The sequence below is a fragment of the Branchiostoma lanceolatum genome, chromosome 7 (genome assembly GCF_035083965.1).
Source record: "Branchiostoma lanceolatum isolate klBraLanc5 chromosome 7, klBraLanc5.hap2, whole genome shotgun sequence".
In the NCBI taxonomy this organism is placed as follows: domain Eukaryota; kingdom Metazoa; phylum Chordata; class Leptocardii; order Amphioxiformes; family Branchiostomatidae; genus Branchiostoma; species Branchiostoma lanceolatum.
The window spans coordinates 3,356,600-3,378,945 of NC_089728.1; the positions used below are offsets into that span (position 1 = coordinate 3,356,600).

The 22,346-nt window shown below is 41.9% G+C and overlaps 1 protein-coding gene across 1 annotated transcript; it reads left to right on the plus strand.

The window, feature by feature from the left end:
* Positions 1–7: 7 nt before the first annotated feature.
* LOC136438590 (centrosomal protein of 76 kDa-like) lies at positions 8–21,456 on the plus strand. Its single transcript, XM_066433459.1, has 14 exons — positions 8–167; positions 1,109–1,204; positions 1,911–2,070; positions 3,111–3,335; positions 3,817–4,002; positions 4,710–4,936; positions 5,543–5,734; positions 6,801–6,964; positions 7,320–7,440; positions 8,158–8,262; positions 8,997–9,104; positions 10,182–10,269; positions 20,102–20,231; positions 20,707–21,456. The coding sequence occupies exons 1-14, from the start codon at positions 105–107 to the stop codon at positions 20,843–20,845; spliced, it is 2,004 nt and encodes a 667-aa protein (XP_066289556.1). The 5' UTR covers positions 8–104; the 3' UTR covers positions 20,846–21,456.
* The last annotated feature ends 890 nt before the right edge of the window (positions 21,457–22,346 follow it).

A 22,346-nucleotide genomic window follows, 5' to 3' on the forward strand; every position in this document is an offset into this window, starting at 1 on the left:
TCAGTTGTGTCAACTTTCCGCCATTTTCAAACTTTAGTAAAAGATCGTCTGTTTTTGTTCTGGTTTGTATGTTCGGATAGCGGGGTGTTACGGACCTGTCGACAATGGCTCTACCGCCGGAGAAGATATCAGAACTCAGGCAAATCATCCATAATAAGTTAACTCAGGTAATTTTGCATAATCACTTTGTTTTGGTTTGTGATGTTTGGGCGGGGAGGGGGGCACAAAAATATTTGCAATTATTTTCTTGTTTTTTACAGAAGGTAAATACTGAGTAACTCAAGTTCCATGTGATAAAATCTAAACCTTTTTTACATTCTTTACTTGTTACAAATAAACTCAACTAAAAAAAAAAATTATGATGTAAAGAATCATTTGCAATATTTAAAGGAAAGCTACACAAAAAAACTGAAAATCCTTCTATGCTATGCTTAATATATTCCAAAGTCAAATTCTTACTTCAAGTTGTTTCACATAAGTCCGTCATAGTTCTGGTATTTTCCACAGTTTGCAACTTATGCCATGCTGACGCCTTCTCACCTGATAATTGAATTATATGACGTCAGTGTTTCGAATTTTTCACCTGATGATTGAATTTTAAAACAGTGACGTCATATAATACAATCATCAGGTGAAAAATTCGAAACAAAATAGCATAGAGGGATTTTCGGTTTTTTGTGTAGCTTTCCTTTAAGATTATAATGTAGTGTATGATTTGGTTGTATGATTTGGTTGATAAAAAATGAATTTAGAATCGAGAAGAATCCATGACATTTCCGCACCAGGACAGTTCGGCCCCTTACCAGGTCCAGGAAGGTCAACCCTAACTACAAACCCAAACTCTAACCCTAACTGGAAACCTAACTCTTTAACCCTTACTTGTTAACCCAAACTCTATCTACTAGTTACTAGTAACAGACTGTAACACTAATTGCTAAACTTAACTCTAACTACTTACCTGTCTTAGACAAACTGTCCTGAATAGGCAGGGGCTGAGCTGTATAGTGTTAAGGTGTCAAAACGTCCTGATCAAGAACACGAGAAGTTGACATGACTTTGAAGTTGACATGAACAACAAACAGTGCATCCTCGATATGTTGGATAATAGATGGACGTCCACTCCCGCATCCGAGATGCCGTGTCGGAAACCATGGAGGAGTCGCGCACGTCGGACCGGGGGAGCGGAGCGGTGGGCGAGGAACAGGTCTGTTTGTTTGTTTGTTTTATTGACATCTTCATTAGTGTTACAATAGAGAAACACTATTCTAACTGGAGCCCACTTACATAGTAAATTAAATGAAATATGAATAACAAGAACTTACACAATTTGCAAACAGAAAATTAACAAAACCAAATGTAGTAAACTTAAAAGTGAGCGGGAAAGGTCAACATAAGATAACAGAAACATAATCTATGTATTGTGTGCAAAGAAATCCAAAAGTAATGATAGTTGACAAGAATATATATAATTAAATGAAGTGAGCGTGGACATATGCAGAAGAAGTACAATCAAAAATAATCATAATAACAAAACATGAAATACTACTAGTATTTTTTTTATTACCGTGCATACCCGGCAAATTGATTGAAGTTGCTTGTCTATTTCCCCCAAAAGATGCCGACATTTTGCAGTATTTCCATTACAGTTGTACCCCAAGCGTGTCTTCGCAAGAGGAACAGATAAAAGGATCCGACCGGTTGTCTACGGAAGCGCTTCTAAACGTCCCTTTTTTATGGTTGCCATGCGTAGTTTGAGGTTGTAACATTACCTAAAACGTTACTGTTTTTTTCTACAAATCGCCTAGCGCGAATTAAAAACCACCACGGATTCCCCATTTTCCCGAAACCCCAGATTTTAGGCCCCGCGGATCTAAGTAGACTTACAGTAACTTAAATATACTGATATACAGGTCCTGGAGTCTCTCCGTCAGAGGGGGATCATCGATGAGATCCTGAGCGAGATGAGCTTTGAGGAAGAACCTTCCCGCGACGTCAGGAGGCCGACCAAACCTGCCACTCACTTTGTGGACAGAGAGGACAGAATAAAGACCAGCACACCAGCCAAGAAAGGTCATCATGATAATATTATAGGGCTTGAAATTCATTTGTGGGAATATAACTTAAGCTAAAGTAGAATTGCAGCAAAACGTATTTACCGGACGGGTACAAACCCCACTGTCTCTCTTAAATTAAAAGAAATTTGTTATCATTTGAAATTCTATGGCTAACTTAAAATATTAAACAAGTAATGCATCAAAATACAACAAAGGCCATATTGCTTTTTCTGATTCTTAGATTTCAAGAATATTCTGTATATTACTAGTAAACAATAGTACCTTTGCCCTATAGCCTACAAAATTACCTAGGTGCACTTGTGCACCCATAGTAAAAAATCAGGTGCACAGCTCCAATTTTGGGCATACAAAACTGCATATGCACCCAGTATTTTGAGCCCTGCTACTAGTCAAATGGAGATTTCTATCCATCTAATTATTTGCCTTTTAGCCATTTTAATTTGTAACACAGAGAAATCTATCATATACTGTAGATTAACATTGTTTTCTGTGATTATTATCATATACTGTAGATTAACATTGTTTTCTGTGATTTCATCGCTTAGGCCACACCATTTTAATTTCTTGGTTAACGGAATTTTTAAAAAATGCTACATTGGAAAATTAGCAGGAAAACAGAATCTCAGAGGAAAGTTTGTACTTTGGCGCACACAATTTCAGGGAGTGAACAGGGTCAGGTGCAAGTTTTCACCCCAGCCTTCTGTTTTCATGATTTCTTTTTTGCTAAAATAAAAAAAAAATCCGTTAACCAAGAAATTAAATTGGTGTTGCCTTAGCCGTTTTAATTTGTAACACAGAGAAATTTATCATATACTGTAGATTACCATTGTTTTCTGTGATTTCATCGCTGATGAAAAACAATGTGCTGAAGATTGACAACAGTGTTGTGCTTCATCAATGAAGGTTAGACATCCAGATAATAAGATATTCTAAATAGCAGTTACTCAAGCGACTGGATACGGTTTTGGAAACGGACACTGAGGAAGATTTGTCGATCAGCAAGTTTTAACCACAAACGATTCTTTGTCCACCCAGCTGCCATTGACCCCACCCGAAGACACCTGTACCTGCAGGTGAAAGGTGGGAAGGCGTTTTTGGAGCACCTGCAGGAGCCGGAGCCCCTCCCCGGCCAGGTGGGCCCCACCTTCACCCTCCACGTGCTGTTCCGCGGCCAGCGCTTCAGGTCCAAGCCTGTTCCTTGTGCCTGTGATCCTGACATACAGGAGGGATTCCTGTTAGAGCTCCACTCTAAAGGATCAGGTCAGTATACCAGGACGGCAACCAGTTAGAAATACATGTGAAAGCTTCCAAGGCAGAATCAAAGAGTTTCAATATAGGGTTAATGACCTACAGTGAGTTGTATACTGTGCCATAAGGCATGGTTGTTTCCTATAACCACTGAATAAACCACCGAATGAGTGAAGTAAAGAATGTATTCTAGCACACTTTCACTCTAGTTAGCATAGACTTACTGATGATGCTGGTAAGTACATTGTAGGTTTTTTAAAGATATTCATACTAGTGTGTATTCCTATTCCATATTTTGAATTGGCCTTCTCCTTGTCAGAAGGGCTACTCAGGCGAGTTCGGCAACTTTGGCTATATGTCCTTCACAGGAAAACAAATATAGATCTAATTCATTCTTTTGATAATATCTTCATGTATATATGAAATAAGACAGTCTGTCCACAAGATTACAAAGGCTGACATAAGGAGTGACAGGTGTCAATCACATTTGTAGGAGAAGCAGCTCAGATGGCGGACCCCACCTCCCTGCTATCCATCTGCGACCCTGTCCACATGGTGCTGATTAAAACAGATGTGGCCGGGGACACGGCCCTGCTAACATCTCACTACCTGGAGTGGAGACATGTACTAGGTGCCCAGGATGGCTACATCAACACTGCTGTGGAACTCATGGGTGTAGGCAAGTTTTTTTTATTTATTTTTTTATCTATGCTAATAGCCATAACCTCAGCTAATTAGCAGCAGAGCTGAATAAATGTTCATTACACAGGGCGCTGACGAGTGGCGCTGAGGTAGGCGTTAACCTTACATTTAAAGTTCTGTGAGTCCTTGATGTTCACAATGGCCTGCGGGAGGCTGTTCCACAGCTTTACTGTAGCAGGGATGAAAGTTCCTTTGCGCCAGGAGGAGGAGGACTTGACAGGTTCTAGGGCTGCACTGTGTTGGCTTGTGGCTTGGTTGGTTGGTAAGCAGCAGGATAATTCACATTTTTTGGACAAGCACATAGACAAGCACCAAAGGTGTAAGCTTTCTAGGGGGGTCAGGGGGCATGTCAGGCTCTAGATTCTGGTTAAGAAGAAGATCTTGATTTTTTAACCTTTGCAGAATTGGGCCCCAAACCACTTTGAACTGTGTAGTGCTCCTAATCCATTAGTTTGGGAACTGCTGCAGGACTATCACACAATGTATTTGTTTTGGAAAAAGTGTGCTCTGTCTATGACCTATTTTATAAGACTTTCAATTCATTGGAAGAAAGGGTATGTTGCATAGCACATTTTAAGACCAGACTTTGATAAACATTAATCATCAAGTTTAAAAGAGAAGATAAATCACCCGTGGTAATAATACAAAGACAAACTAATATAGAATGTTGTTTTTTGTCTCCAGGAACAGAGTCCAAGGTACCAGTAGGAGTTTTAGACGTGCGGTTGGAGATTTTACCCCACCCTGTCCACACGCTGGCGCCCGACGTCATCACGACGCAGATGAACTTGGAGCAGAGCCGACGGGCGGAGCGGGAGCGCCTCTTCCTCGTCTACGCCAAACAGTGGTGGCGGGAGTTCCTACAGATCAGAGGCAACAACAGTAACAGGCTGGTCAAGATATTCGCTCAGGTTGATGCATTCTCTTTACTTCATCATCTCATCTTGTTGTGAAAGTGTCACGGATGGACATCACCCTCCTCCTCCAGTCCTCCCTGTCCTCCATTGCTCTCGGTAGTTCTTCTAAATTGCAGCCTGCATCCTCACACAGCTGCTGTATGTAGGTTGTGCGAGGTCTGCCTACACTTGCATGTCCATGTTTTGGTGCCCACAAAAGAACGTCGCGGATGATCTCTTCCTTATTATTCCACTTCATTTCAACTTTCTTTGGGCCAAACATCGACTTTGATCTCTGATAATTATCTCATTGAAACTCAAATTCTTACTTAGATTTTAAAAAAGTGTCCTAAGAAAAAGTGGGCCATGTTCAGAAATCTTGAAAATGATGTTTGTAGTGTACTACTCAGACACACATTCCAGTCAAATATATGTCAAACTGCAGTTTTACGGGTCGGTGCTAGGTGTCTCTTTAATCCTGTTCTCTCCAATATTCACCTTGAGGTAAACCTTGCAACATTTCCTCAAAACATCAATCTTACAACATCATTATATATAAACAGCAATGTATATTCAACTTTACTGAATACTTAACTGACGTCATCATATTTGCTCAAACAGGATGAAAATGCGACCAACAGACCAGTTTGCTCCTTTGTTCGACCACTACAAGCTGGCAGACTATTGGACACCCCGAGACAGGCATCGCGGTTCATCAGCCTGCTGACCTATGAGAAGGCCTCTACTGTAGGAGGTGGGCCGAGGGCTGAGCAGTGGTGTACCATGCACGCCTTTCTCTGCAGAAACAAAGGAGTATGTAATGATTCTTCCTTAATTACATTATTACAAGAAAAAACAACATGATCTTAGCTTCAATTTGATAGCAGAAGCCTCGACGTTAGTATTAAGAACCCAATTAATTACAGTGGTCACCAGTCTGCTGTGACCAAGTCTCTTCAGTATTCTAGCTTTTAGCTAGGATTTATAGAATGGGGGGAGGGGGGAAAGTTATAGCAGACCATTTTAAGCACTAAAAACTGCTTGTTAGGACTAAAAAAAGCATCAGTGACACTGTAACACAGTCACATGTGTCTGTAAATTACCAGGGAAACAGGCGGTCCTCTGTGCATCCAGTTGAAAAAGAGGGCGTCCAATTGCAATTTCCTTGTTATTTTAGTATCATGCGTCCTGTTGACGCATGGACGCATGCCTAGCTAAAAGCCTGCTATAGATAGGACTGCACGTCTTTTGTTTTCTTGCTCGTTTGTTTTGTATAATAAATTATCCACTGACGCAACGCACCAGTTTTGTACAGTAAGTACAAGGTTTGTAACACCAGACTGTAAGGGTTGATCCACTACCCCAGGAAGGACCTCTGCTCTTTTTGATAAGTGTGATGGGTTCCTTGATGTGCTTGAGGCGTGGCTCTCCTCAAACATGCGACCTCCGGCCTTACGTCCCATTTGAGTCAGCGACTCCAAAGCCCCCGTCACAAATAAGAAATTCAGCTCTGCCGACGTGTTGGCGAGCTTCAAATGTGCATTTTCAGCTGAAGTACGGCCAACGTCCTGTTGATTACGCGGGCTTCGGGCAATTTTTAGAAATAAAAGTTGATCCAAATATTGGCCTTTTACTAGGTTAGTCGATACTGACTTCGTCCATGTCCAAGAGATGGCACCATCTCATGGGGGAGTTTTAGTTTTTAGTGTTCGACAGACGTCGCCCGAGATTTTCATTGGAAAATACGGTCGACGCTCGGGCGATTTTGAAATTCGGCGAGCTTCGGGCGATCTACAAAGTCGGCCGACGCTCGCATGAATTGTGACGCCGGCTTAACCACAGGACCACTTTTGAAAGCTAAAGCTGGACTTTTCTGCAGGATTGTGAAGACCACTCAGTGCTGCTGTGCAGTCTGCTGCTGGGGTTCGGACTCGACGCGTACGTTTGCGTCGGCACGAAGACGAACAACACGGCGCACACGTGGGTCCTGACCCTGGGGATGGACGGGGAGGCCACCTTCTGGGAGAGTCTGACAGGACACAGGTAAGAGTGCTGATGTGTTCACAGTAGTTACTCTTTTGTGTCTGATGTGGAAAAACATTCTCCTATGTTTCACAGAACAGTACTTCAGGCCTGCAGGTACATATTATAAATCAAGCAACCTACAGTTGTTTTTATTAACAAAGGATTTTCTATTAAATGCACTGTAATTTTGAGGTGGAATGGAAAAGGATGATTTCACAGTGTTTCAAATCAGCAGTTGAAACAATTCTGTAGTGCAGTAGTAGTGGAAACGAAGATTCGCAGTGTCGTGGATTTGTCGTTGAAAGGTCACTGTGAAAAACGCGAAAATGAAACCTCTGTGAAAGTTGTAACAAAGATTCAATGTCCTGTCCAGATACAGTCACCAGCCCATCAATCCTGATGACCCTCCAGCAGTGGAACAACCCAGACTGCAGTACCCTTACAGATCAGTAGGGTGCGTCTTCAACCACCAAGTCTTCTATGCTAACTCACAGGTTAGACCAAGACCAAGCATTTTTTCTTGTACTGAAACAGATATATGTATGCTAAAAATAGCAATACCAATATGTGATGCCTGGGCCAAGATTAGCCTCCTTTGCAGACTTCTTGGAGCGGCTGTTATGCAATTTTTTACATGGGCCAAGGCTCTCTAATGGCAGCTTATGGAGTTATGTCACCGAGGTAGGATCGCTGAGAATTGGTGACATAACTCCCTAAGCCGACACTAGAGTACCTTGGCCCATGTTAAAAATCGCGTATCAGTGCTCCCCCAAAAAATATAAAGGCCGCCGTTCCAAGAAGTCTGTGAAGGAGACTAGGCCAAGATGATGTTTGATAAGGGTGTTCCGGACCGGTCTGTATTGTACCGTATCACACGGCTTCTACTTTTATCCAGGGGCTTCCATAGAATATGTTTGGAATGCACTTCGCATGTGCGCAGTTTTAGAAAATTGGAATACCGCATATGGTTGTTGAATGTTTTTACAATGTTTGTATGAGGACACAAACTTTTCTCAACTTCTGGCACATTTCACATTGAAATGTGTGTTATCTTAGCTAGATATGACATAAAAAGAATACAATACGGTGTATTCTTCATCACCCTGGAATTGGTACCTCCGGTAATATGGTATAAACCGTGTAGTATTCTCTATGTACTCAATGACATGTACATTATGTCAGTTCGTCATCTTGTTTTTATGACTTTACAGCCGACAGACTCAGTTGAAGTTTGTCACTTTAACTTCACGGATGAGTCTCGGTGGAAGGCCATGAGTGAGGAAGCTATCAAGTCTGTATGTGGGGAGGGAACACTGGTCAGTATGTACCTGTACCTACCACTTGTCTGGTTAGCCATAGCTGACTTCTCATTACCTTTGGCAAGAACATTGTGTTTTTGGTAGCATTAGTTTGAATGTATGTATGTATTTTTGTATGTATTTATGTATGTATGTGTTGAATTCGGTTAAACCCGCATAACTGAAGAAGATATAACTATGGATGGATTGTCATAAAATTTGATACGTGGTTCAGTCTTGTCCTATCATAGAAATTAAGTGGGGTCGTGTGGCGTAACGGCAGGATTTTCGACTCAGAACCAAGGGGTTCCGGGTTCGAATCCCCTGCTGCCACCGATCTTGTGCCTTTGGGAAAAAGGCACTTAACACTCCCACTCCACCCAAGTGTAAAAATCGGGTACATTATATGTGTGGGTCACGACATCAGCAATAGCTGTCTGTGTCCCACGTGTATTGCACTGTTGCAATTCCAATGAATCCAAATCCAAATGATTAAATTTTAGGGTTCCTGGAGGCTATACTTAGTAATGCAGGCGAACTTCCAGCTTTTTCCAATTTGTGTTCTGGACAAGACATGGTCATGATTTTTGGGTGGTAGATAGCCCTTAGCTTGTGCTTGGGAAGCCAAACAAGTTTGGGCCCTCTAGCAACTTTCTTTGCAACTGCAGGGACGTTTCATAAGTTGATGAATCTGGAAGGAAAATGTTGAATGACAACCAACTGTCAACGATGATATCTCTTTCCTCTGGCAGCCTCTGGGACCCGTGTTTCCCCCTCTGTGTGCATCCTTGTTTGATCCCGGATTGCTGAGTGCAGATTTGGAACTGGAACTCAGATTACTTGTTACTGAACACAGGAAGGTGAGTGTACATGATAGAATACAACACAGGGTATTCCGTATCACCCAAGGTACCAGCCCAACCGTGGGTAGGATCGGCCGGGGGCCGGAGGGTGATCCGACCCGCGGGAGGGCTGGGACCTTGGGTCATACACAACCGAGAAAACACACATTTCAATGTGGAAGGCGCCAAAAGTTGAGGGAATTTTGTGTCCTCGAACACAAAAATGTAACAACATTGATTCCAACCTCCGAAATTTTCGACGGTGGCGCAACCGGCGCACTCGAAATGCATTCGAAATATTCTATGGAGGCCTGTGTGATACAACTCTGGAACCTCATGTGATACGGTAAGTTATCACACGGTCCGGAATACCCGTATCAGGCCCAGATATGCCATAAATGTAGATATCCCTTGTAGGGATATTGTACAAGGGATATTGTTTGATTTTTTCACTGAGAAATATCAAACAAGAGAGTAAGGATTCCATGCCTCTATGAAATGAGTCTTTGTAGATTTCTCAACAAGTTATAACAGAACCATGTCAATTTTACACAACACATCTCCGCTCTCGGGTTCCTGCCAGCCTAGCAAAGAAATTTGAACGCAGGCCAGCCCAACCTTCGCGTCCTTCCAATCTCCAGTTACAACTCAGCTCAGAATAAACTTGACATACAAGCGGCACAAAAATAAGCTACATGGTGATCTTTTAGTTTCACGTGCCCAGTGTAAATAGACCGATACCATAGCCCTGCCCACCTCCGTCAAAACGTAGAAATGCAAAATTAAAACATAAAAATGCAAATATTTGACAGACATGCAGTCACTCTCTCATTGGTCGAACCGCTAATTGTGATGGACAGTCAGTATCAGTCTATTTGGGCTTGGATTTTCTATCAGTTCTCACCACACAACGACATCGTATCTTTGCTCCTTTAATGTCAATATGTAATGGTATTATAGTGTTATTGAAACTTACTATGTGTAGGAATGACTACAAGTTTTTTTATTCACGTTTCAAGCGTCATAAAATGCTCTGGATGCCTTTAACATTGGTGCTATCACCCATGACACAAGCCTGTTCTGTTGTGTCCCCAGGACCTTGGCCTCACAACAGTCTGGGACAATGAGCTCAGCTACCTCCTCACCCCTGCACTAGCAGCATACGAGCAAGAGCGGACCACAGGTAAGTTTCGCCAAAAACAGTTACTCAAGCAACTGGATTAAATTTTGAAACAGGTATTTACAAATGGAATACATATATACATTTGTATATATAAAAGAAGTATACTCCATTTGTAAATACAGATTACTGGTAACTGGTGCATGTGCGGATGTCATCCATATACTCCAGTCAGAGTGGCCTGAGGCCACACCAATCTAATTTCGTTGTTTAATAACAGAATTTAAATAAAATGCTAGATTGGAAAATAAACATGAAAACAGAATTTCAGAGGAAAGTTTGTCCTTTGGTGCACACAGCTTCAGGGAGTGAACAGAGTCAGGTGCAAGTTTTCACCCCAGGCTTCTGTTTTAATGATGTCCTGGTGCTAAAATTTGAAGAAAAAAATTTGTTAACCAAGAAATTAAATTGGTATGGCCTAATGTGAAACTGCAAAGGTAAGAAGAACCTTGTTCCAGAGACATTTTCCTTTGATATGGAAATTAGTCAGGAAATGACTTTTGCGCATCAGTGGAGTGTCTACTGGAGGATCTGGATGATAAATGCCTTAACAACTTTTTATTGAGGTCATGAGGGAGGAGGTGAGGGTCAGACAAAGTATAAGACGGATAAACAGATTCAGGGCTATCTCCAGGACCCGTCCTTCTGTCCCTGGACGGAAATTTGCTTGTTGGGACGGAAAAAAATTCAACCCTTTCCGTCCCAAAAATATCAATTTCATGAGATAAAACTGATGAAAATGTGTATTTTTAAGCTAAAAAAGCTTGTCCCACAGACATATCCTTTGATATGGAAATGAGCCAGGAAATGACTTTTGCACATCAGTGGAGTGTCTACTGGAGGATCTGGATGATTAATGCCTTAACAACTTTTTATTGAGGTCATGAGGGAGGAGGTGAGGGTCAGACAAAGTATAAGACAGATAAACAGATTCAGGGTTGTCTCCAGGACCCGTCCTTCTGTCCCTGGACGGAAATTTGCTTGTTGGGACGGAAAAAAATTCAACTCCCTCTGTCCCAAAAATATCAATTTCATGAGATAAAACTGATGAAAATGTATATTTTTAAGCTTAAAATGACAAATTCAACAATGAAAATTAAAAAAATCGGCTCCCAAGCAATGAGTGGGACGGAAAAAAAATTTAAAGCTGAAGACAGCCCTGAACAGATTACTGGTAACTGGTGCATGTGCGGATGTCATTCATATAATCCAGTCAGAGTGGCCTAAGGCCACACCAATTTAATTTCTTTGTTTAAACGCAAACCCGTTCTATAGAAGGCGGCACCGAAGGTGCCCGGTACGTTCGGCGCGTTCCTCGCGGTTCGAACAAGGTATAAGTAGGGTCACCTACGGTGCACCTACGGTGCCGATCATTTTGACACTGGCCGTCTTGGCGTGCAGACCTACAAGCGATTTGCTCCCGCGGTAAAAGCCGCCGCCGCTACCAGGCGTTTTAGGTTACAAAATGTTGACAACAAAGCCCAACACAATAAATATATACAACACTACAACTGTCACGCTAGTGCCGGCGTGGTTCACGCCTGACTCACCACACCACTTTACTTATCTGTAGTCCATACAATAGTGTACTTGTCTAGCAGCACTCCCTTCTTCATACATGTATGTTACGGTATGTGATTATAACGTGGTGGCTCAGCCTTGCGCTAACTGAGAATTTCGTGAACGTATGACTTGTTCAATTTACATGAAGTTACCTGTAGTTAGTCCCGACTGTACGTACTACTACTAGTTAGCATTACTCCTTCCCTCCTTCGTTTGAACAATAAACGTCTCGGGGAAATTTCAAAACCAGATCGTCTATTGCCAATCACACGACCTTATCCTTGAATGTATGAAACCTCCGTAAGAGTTACTGAATGTTTCCTTCGTTTAGAAAATGCAAGTTGCTAATTATAATCTTGCTTGGTCCAACGTTCATAGTCAGGTTGTTCGACGGCACTGAAAATCCCGAACGTTAGCAAAATCGCCCTACTGGTACTTTGAATGAAACAGGTTGGTAATGATTATTCTGTTTTCTTTTGACATCTTGCCGATACTAAGAATTGAGCTGCCGTGGGGTTTTCCTCCAGCATGGTGTACATTGCCGCCCTACGAAGTTGCCGTCAGCTGTTGCAGGAACGTGCACTGTGACCCTTGCACCCTCACCCCCAGCCCAACTGATATGTAAACATACAAGTCACAACGTTTTCCGAGAATGCTATGATAGTCAGACCTATGATGTTCCCAATTTAAGTTACTTCCCTTATTTGCTTACGTTCACAGCTAATGTTATGATGCCAAAACATGTGGTACTTTTGTTCATAAACAGGCTTACGAAACAAGCGGAGGAACTTACCGAGTCGATGCGTTACCATCCCGTTTGCGGTCTACGTGCGGGTGTGACGCTGACTATTTGACAGGTTTTCAAGCATTGTCCCATCTCAGACGAAAGATTGCGGTGAAAGCGGCATTCTGATCTTTCTCAGAAAAGAAGAGGTCATTCTCTGATAATGGCCCATGACATGACGATGTTATTTATGCAGTAAAACTAGTATCCATATGCATTTAGTCTGTTGGTGCACGTACACGGATAGGATAGGTTGTATGGAACGGGGAAACGACTCCCTTTATTCATAATGCCATCATGATATAGCCCCTTGAAGTGTAGGATATGCAATTCATAGCATTTCAGAAGTTTGACAACAAACTTGCGGGAGCGCTTTTTCCGTGCGTCCGTCTCTCATGGCGTCCAGGGCACAACTGGGCGAACCCGGAAGCGGCGCGCTCTTTTACGCGGTGCCATGTTCCATAGAGCTAGGCATGGAGCATTAGGGCATTATATAGAACGGGTTCCCGTTTAATAACAGAATTTTTAAAAAAATGCTAGATTGGAAAATAAACATGAAAACAGAATCTCAGAGGAAAGTTTGTACTTTGGTGCACACAATTTCAGAGAGTGAATAGGGTCAGGTGCAAGTTTTCACCCCAGGCTTCTGTTTTAATGACGTCCTGGTGCCAAAATTTGAAGAAAAAAATCTGTTAACCAAGAAATTAAATTGGTGTGGCCTAATGTGAAACTGCAAAGGTAAGAAGAACCTTGTTCCAGAGACATTTTCCTTTGATATGGAAATGAGCCAGGAAATGACTTTTGCACATCAGTGGAGTGTCTACTGGAGGATCTGGATGATAAATGCCTTAACAACTTTTCATTGAGGTCATGAGGGAGGAGGTGAGGGTCAGACAAAGTATAAGACAGATAAACAGATACAGGGCTGTCTCCAGGACCCGTCCTTCTGTCCCTGGACGGAAATTTGCTTGTTGGGACGGAAAAAAATTCAACCCTTTCCGTCCTAAAAATATCAATTTCATGAGATAAGACTGATGAAAATGTATATTTTTAAGCTTAAAATGACAAATTCAACAATGAAAATAAAAAAATCGGCTCCCAAGCAATGAGTGGGACGGAAAAAAAATTTAAAGCTGAAGACAGCCCTGAACAGATTACTGGTAACTGGTGCATGTGCGGATGTCATCCATATAATCCAGTCAGAGTGGCCTAAGGCCACACCAATTTACTTTCTTTGTTTAATAACAGAATTTAAAAAAAAATGCTAGATTGGAAAATAAACATGAAAACAGAATCTCAGAGGAAAGTTTGTACTTTGGTGCACACAATTTCAGGGAGTGAACAGGGTCAGCTGCAAGTTTTCACCCCAGGCTTCTGTTTTAATGACGTCCTGGTGCCAAAATTTGAAGAAAAAAATCTGTTAACCAAGAAATTAAATTGGTGTGGCCTAATGTGAAACTGTAAAGGTAAGAAGAACCTTGTTCCAGAGACATTTTCCTTTGATGTGGAAATGAGCCAGGAAATGACTTTTGCACATCAGTGGAGTGTCTACTGGAGGATCTGGGTGATTAATTCCTTAACAACTTTTTATTGAGGTCATGAGGGAGGAGGTGAGGGTCAGACAAAGTATAAGACAGATAAACAGATTACTGGTAACTAGAGCTGTGTACTGATACACTGTGATACATGTACAGTACTGGGTACAACCAATTAGGTACAGGTCCAAAATACCTGAACCCTGCTGTACTGGTACTAGACCGGTACTAATCAGGTCAAGGCTGACTCAGGGGATGGTCACTTTGACAGATAAAATTACTATGAAATTACCGTGGCAGTGCACTAAAGCCACATCTATACTATACTCCAGCACATAAAACGCATTTGCAAGGCTAGAGTTGAATTTTCATCTTGTGCACCTGTACCTGTACCTAAAATTTGTTTAGGTACACAGCTCTACTGGTAACTCGTGCATGTGTGGATGCCATCCATATAATCCAGTCAGAGTGGCCTAATGTGAAACTGCAAAGGTAAGAAGAACCTTGTTCCAGAGACATTTTCCTTTGATATGGAAATGAGCCAGGAAATGACTTTTGCACATCAGTGGAGTGTCTACTGGAGGATCTGGATGATAAATGCCTTAACAACTTTTTATTGAGGTCATGAGGGAGGAGGTGAGGGTCAGACAAAGTATAAGACAGATAAACAGATTCAGGGTTGTCTCCAGGACCCGTCCTTCTGTCCCTGGACGGAAATTTGCTTGTTGGGACGGAAAAAAATTCAACTCCCTCTGTCCCAAAAATATCAATTTCATGAGATAAAACTGATGAAAATGTATATTTTTAAGCTTAAAATGACAAATTCAACAATGAAAATTAAAAAATCGGCTCCCAAGCAATGAGTGGGACGGAAAAAAAATTTAAAGCTGGAGACAGCCCTGAACAGATTACTGGTAACTGGTGCATGTGCGGATGTCATCCATATAATCCAGTCAGAGTGGCCTAAGGCCACACCAATCTAATTTCGTTGTTTAACAACAGAATTTAAAAAAAATGCTAGATTGGAAAATAAACATGAAAACAGAATTTCAGAGGAAAGTTTGTACTTTGGTGCACACAGCTTCAGGGAGTGAACAGTGTCAGGTGCAAGTTTTTACCCCAGCTTTCTGTTTTAATGACGTCCTGGTGCTAAAATTTAGAAAAAAAAATCCGTTAACCAAGAAATTAAATCAGTATGGCCTAATGTGGGGGTGTCCCTGTGGTGTAGTGGCCTGCGCCTTTGCTACTCTGCCACATCTGGTTCAAATTACTTGGACCAGAAGGACTGGGGTTCAAGCCCCACGTAGGGCACCTCTGGACAAGAGGCGCATTGAGTCATACCAAAGACTTTATAAAAAATGGTACATACTTATGAAACAGTATGGAAGTTAAACACACTCCACTGCCAGTGGACTAGCCCCCTGCTGCAGTGATTGCACCACAGTGTGGCCCCAGGGCTATGAAACGGAGATGGGCACCGCCCTATACATCAATTATGGTGTGGGAGGATTTTAACTAATGGCCTAATGTGAAACTGTAAAGGTAAGAAGAACCTTGTTCCAGAGACATTTTCCTTTGATATGGAAATGAGCCAGGAAATGACTTTTGCACATCAGTGGAGTGTCTACTGGAGGATCTGGATGATTAATGCCTTAACAACTTTTCATTGAGGTCATGAGGGAGGAGGTGAGGGTCAGACAAAGTATAAGACAGATAAACAGATTCATGGCTGTCTCCAGGACCCGTCCTTCTGTCCCTGGACATTCATTGAGGTCATACAGAAGCTGGTATGTTACGCCAAAGGGCGGTTATACCAGCTATACAGATACAAAAGCTGGTATGTTACGGGCGGTTATACCGGCAATACTTATACAGATACAGAATGACGACGTGACTTCCTGCATTATATAATGTGCCCCCATCTGTGACATGGCCATTCATCATTTGAAGAGTGTAGGCACGTTTATATGTTAGTGACCTTTAGCATGGTACACCTGACATCTCTTGCCAGTCCCACCAAGGAGGGAATTAAAACCTCCCCGGTCCTATATGTTGGACCAGGGACATTGAAGTATCCACTAGTATGTCTTCTGAAAAACAAAATATTTTTCAGCTTAATTGTACGTGGCAAAAAATTCCTTGCACCAAAACATTTTTGTGTGCACAACACAAACCTTACAAAAGGGTAATATTGAATATTCAACAACTAAAATCCAATGATTCCAATTTATTTGGGCACTTTGTTGTGGTTATCGTGATAGGCAGCAGGTTGAAGACTATGGATGAAATACAAGTCATTCAAATCTCTAACAAAAGGGTCAGGATCCCTTATAGTATGCTAATCTTCACTTGCACCAGACATGGAAAAATAAATGCACACCTACCAAGTAGGCTGCCATTTTACTTGCACAAAGTTTTCCTTTTTTTCTTGTTTCAATTTTTGCCATATTGTGAAATTGTACAGGTAAAAAGAGCCTTCTCCCAATGACAGTGGAGGTCCTTTGATATGGAAATGAGTCAGGAAATGACTTGCACATCAGTGGAGTGACATGACGTCTACGTGAGGATCCGGACGATTAATGCTTTAATGGCTTCCGCCTTCACTCCGGGATGACGCATGTGGTTGGATGAGGGTCTTATAAAAGCTTAATTGCTACTTACTCTCCTGTCTGTCCTCCACCGAGAGGCTTGAAATTTTGCGCCATTACGACATGACGACGCAATCTGTGCCTTCATCTGGTACCCGACCATTCATCATTTGAAGAGTGTAGCCGTTTATATCTTAGCAAGATTAAAACCTCCTTGATCTTAGTGACCTTTAGCATGGTACACCTGACATCTCCTGCCAGCCCTGCTAAGGAGGGGATTAAAACCTCCCCGGTCGGTCCTACATGTTGGACCAAGGACGTTGATGAAGTATCCATGTGTCCTTGTCCTTCTGTAAAAGGCTTCTAAGCGTCGCTTACTATTATAGTAAGTAAATGTCAGCTGTGCCATAGGTTTCCAGATATTTTGGCACTGAGACGTTTCGCACCGTCAGGACGTTATACCGCCTGTGATCCTAACTCTAACAATAGAAATTAAGCTACAAACAGTGATTTGTAGGAACTTACATGTAGATTGTAGATTGTGTCGGGGTGTCCCAGTGTGGTGTAGTGGTCTGCGCCTTCTGCCTCTCACCACATCTGGTTCAAATTACTTGGACCAGAAGGACTGGGGTTCAAGCCCCAGGTAGGACACCTCTGGACAAGAGGCGCATTGAGTCATACCAAAGACTTCATGAAAATGGTACATACTTCTGAAACAGTATGGAAGTTAAACACACTTCACTGCCAGAGGACTAGCCCCCTGCTACAGTGATTGCACCACAGTGTGGCCCAGGGCTATGAAACGGAGATGGGCACCGCCCTATACATCAATAATGGTGTGGGAGGATTTTAACTTTAACTACATGTAGATTGTACAGGTGATGGCGAATTGTCTGATGGCGAAACGTCCTGGCTGCGTAATGTCCAGGTACCGTCCCGTATGGCCTAGGTATCTTTAAGGTGACTTGTCTTATGCGGCCAGCATATGTAGCCTTTGTTGTCATCTGCACTTACAACTTTTCACGCAGACCACCTGAAACACATACTACACATGCTACTTGTTAGCGTGCGTAGTCCAGTGGTTAGCGATCTTGCCTCTGGAACTAGAAAACCCAGGGTCGTTCCCAGCTCCGTCGTTCACCCGACATGCACGCTACCGGAAAGAGCTGGGGGAATTTTCCCAGTACAATGAACCTGTAAACACTGTACATAATGTATGTCTTCTCTGTCACGACCAGTGGAAGATTAGCTCACCTGTTCATTGAGTTCATTTGAGCTAAACTGGTTCGAGATCACTTTCCTTTCCTTCCCTTTCCTACGGCCTCAAAAAGGCTATGGGACTACCTCTCCTTTTTTTACCTAAAATTTGTAAAAATTATGACGACAAAACTGGAAACAGAGAGATGGCCTGATTGTTAATCAGCACAGTGCCTGCAGATAGATTCAGTTCAGTCATCCTGTTGGATTAAGTGAAGCCATTATTGTCCTCAATGAACGTCTTTCAAACCTCCCCGTGCTTTGAAAGAGCATTGGACGCGTGTAGTTCAGCCGGTAATTAGCTTCCTGGCTTCGCGGAGGGCTGAAGGCTGAAGGCTGAGGTATTGTTGTGTTGCCATGCAACAAAAAGTGGAGATGTTCTTCCTCATTAAATTTTGAAAAGAGATAGCCCGGAGTGTGAATTACGAGGGGGGAGAAATAAGTAACAAGGAAGAACCATAAGGTCATAATTCCAAACTTTGAATTGGTTATTAGGCCAAAGCATGTAAATTTTATGGATGACATCAGTGTGTGTATTGATTTTTGCCTGATTTGAAAAACAAAAACAAACAATTTCTTTCCCCTATAGCGATGTTCCACATGACAAGAAAATTCCTCATTAAGAAGATATGACATGTGGTAGCCTAGAGTGTAGAGTGTTATAGAAGTGACATTAGTGAGGTATCTTTGAGTGTATCCTCAAACATCTGTTGTACCTGTACCTATAGCTATACCTGAAAAAAAACTAAAGCACTGGTGGACACCACTTTTTAGCCTAAGGATTGGAAAATCCTGTCGCAAAGATGACAAAGTTTGATTATCCTGCTGTTGAAAAGTGGGAAAACTTGCAAGAATGCATGTTTTCAGATTTCGCAAAGATGACAATTTATCACTGAAAAAGGCAATTGGCTACATATATAACTTACAGATAAATGACCACACATGTGTACCTGTACCTAAACTGCCGTACCTGTATCTGTACCTAAATTTTGTTTAGGTACATGTACACAACCCCAAAGATAGGTACATGTACACAACCCTGAAGACGTATGCTGTTTATGACATTAATTGCTGATGTGCTTTTTTCCATCATCTAGGGCAGCTGACCATATATGTTTAGGTACAGGCACATGTACAGGTACAGGTCCGGATCTGAACCTAAACCTCCATACCTGTACCTATATTTTGTTTAGGTTCATGTACACAACCCTGAAGACGTGTGCTGTTTATGACATTAATTGCTGATGTGCTTTTTTCCATCATCTAGGGCAGCTGACCATACATGTACATGTACAGGTACAGGTACGGATCTGGACCTAAATCGCCATACCTGTACCTGTATCTAAGTTTTGTTTAGGTACATGTACACAACCCTAAAGACGTGTGCTGTTTATGACACTACTTGCTGGTGTGCTTTTCTCCATCATCTAGGCAGATGACCATACATGTTTAGGTACAGGTACAGGTCCGGATCTGAACCTAAACCGCCATACCTGTACCTATATTTTGTGTAGGTACATGTACACAACCCTAATGACGTGTGCTGTTCATGACACTACTTGCTGGTGTGCTTTTTTTCCATCATCTAGGGCAGCTGACCATACATGTACAGGTACAGGTACAGGTCTGTACCTAAACCGGGATACCTGTACCTATATTTTGTTTAGGTACATGTACACAACCCTAATGACATGTGCTGTTTATGACACTTCTTGCTGGCTTGCTTTTCTCCATCATCTAGGCAGATGACCATATACATGTATGTACAGGTACAGACAGGTACAAGTACCTAAACCTGTATACCGGTACCTACTGTAATTCTTGATTTGTTAACTGTAACTTAATTTTAGCTGATTTAACGATCACTAGTCAACAGCTAAAATTTAATCATCGCAAAAATTTGATCAATAATATTAGAGATAGTAGTTTTTGTTCCCACCGTTGAAATTAAGTGCCATGATCTACTCCATTTTCCCCCAGCCGCTATATTTTCTTGTCGCTATATTTAAGTGAATTACAGTATATTTTGTTTAGGTACATTTACACAACCCTAAAGACGTGTGCTGTTTATAACACTAATTACTGATGTGCTTTTCTCCATCGTCCAGGGCACATATCTGGTAATGAAGAGTTCCAGCAGGGGATTCGCAGGGCCGTCCCAGACGGACACACCTTTAAGGGCTTCCCTATCCAGTTCCTGCACAGAAATGCTCGCAGAGCTTTCGCCGGATGCCTCAGGTTTGCTTAACTTTACCCTGGTCATTTCGTCTTACTATCCTGCAGTACAGCACGTCATGCACTGCCAAAGAGTGCTGTAGAATTAACCTTCTCCCTGCTGCCTAACCCTGTGACCAATACAAATTTGGGGTCGAAATGCAGGGAGAATGTTACGAACAAAGTGCACTCAGTCAGGTTTTGTATTGTGTGACATCTGCTTTGTTGACGGCGATCATGACGTCAGCCGGTAATCGGAGATCGCCTATTTTTGGAATCGTAAACTACACACGCTGTGTGCGGGCAGCTAAGGTAAGCAAAGTCATGTCCAACCTGTTTTTGTCGTGCCGACTGAATCTGCTGATTGTTCTCAAAAGTCGCAAGGAAGAGATCTCGTTTCTAAGTAACGTCAGGATCGGCGGCTAAACTTGGTCGCCGGGTGTGGAGTGAAAACAAATACGGAGACTCCAATGACGTCCGTGTTTATTTCCGTTGACAGGTCGCCCGTCTGTGAAGAGATTGTGAGTTGTCGAGGAGACCACGTTCGGCTGGCTGTTCGTGTCCGCGTGTTTACCTACCCAGAGCAGGCCTGTGCCGTATGGATCATGTTCGCCTGTAAATACAGATCTATCTTATAAACTGCTGATGGCAGGTGACCACGACCCCAGATTTCACAGTCACATGTCGTTACCATCTTGGCAGGCAAATTCTCCTTGTGATTTTTGCTCCTCCTCGTTTAAAGCAAGAAACTGCTGGTACATTTAGATGGTTATACTAGTACATTTGAAGGCTGATGGCAGGTATGGCTGTCTTGTCAAAATATACACGATACCACAGACCCTCAACAATTAAAAAATCACAGAGATAACTTGCCCGCACAGATGGTACTGATATGTCCTCCCGTCCATGGACTAGTGGTATGAAGTCGCTGATGCTATCACAGGGTTCTAGCTAGCTTGAAAGATCCTACAAAAAGTATTTTTCTATCTTCCTTTTACAAACTTCTATCAATTTATTCAAATTTGGACATTTTTACATCATTCTTTACTCATGGATTTTTGTCATTCGTCTAAAAAATTTTCATCATATCCGTCAAATGATGGAATGACAGGTGCTGGCTAGAACCCTGTGCTAGTGTGCTGCAAGTTAATGATAATGGACATCAAAGACTTTCAAAGATGACAGGATCGGATATGTGGCTTTGATTCTTGTGTATGACAGGATATGTGGCTTTGATTCTTGTGTATGACAGGATCAGATATGGGGCTTTGATTCTTGTGTATGACAGGATACATATCCATGGCTTATGTGACTTCACTTGCCAACAGGCTCAGTGCCCGCTAGAAATCATACCTGGGTGGGTAAAACTATTCATCTTGTATGTATCTGAATGAAATGAAAACCGAAATTTGTTTGAACTGAAATTTATGCCACAAATTATCAATCATGTTTGTGGGAAAAAATATGGTAAAGGTTCTGAAATACTGAGATGGTTTCTGACATGATATGTTGTCTTCCATTGCTAGTGGATTCTTGCTTGACTAGAAGCCCATCTGATGTGAAGTTATGAATGATATCGTCTATTTGCTGATTCCTGTGATAAGGGCCGATTATATTTGAATGTGTATGTCAGATGAATTACTATTCGTCAAAAGTTTTCTGTGACATTTGATAACATTACTTGTAAGTTCACAGTGTCATATTGAATTGTTGATTGGCTACCATTAGGTTGGGTAGCAACAATTCCTGAACATCAGGCTTTTAAAGTATCAATGTTCTCTATCATATTTTACCCTATTTATGATTAAAGCTGTTTCAGTGTACAAGATGTTTTTCATAATCTTATGTTGGTTGATTATACATGTAGCTTGTTCATATGTGTATTTTAACATATAGCACATTAACCTTCTCCCTGCTGCCTAACTCTGTAAGAAATAGAGAACGAGGTGCCAAACGGATACTTCAGTGTGCTAAAGGTTAATGTTGCTAATACAATCACATATCAACATCATATAGCATCCGAAAATAATTTCATCAGGTTGGTAGAACATAGGATATTTGGAGTTTCTTTTTTCACAACCAGGAATCTCACCTGCTTAAGGAGGCAGTATGGATCAGGAAGTCATCACCAGTGGTGAA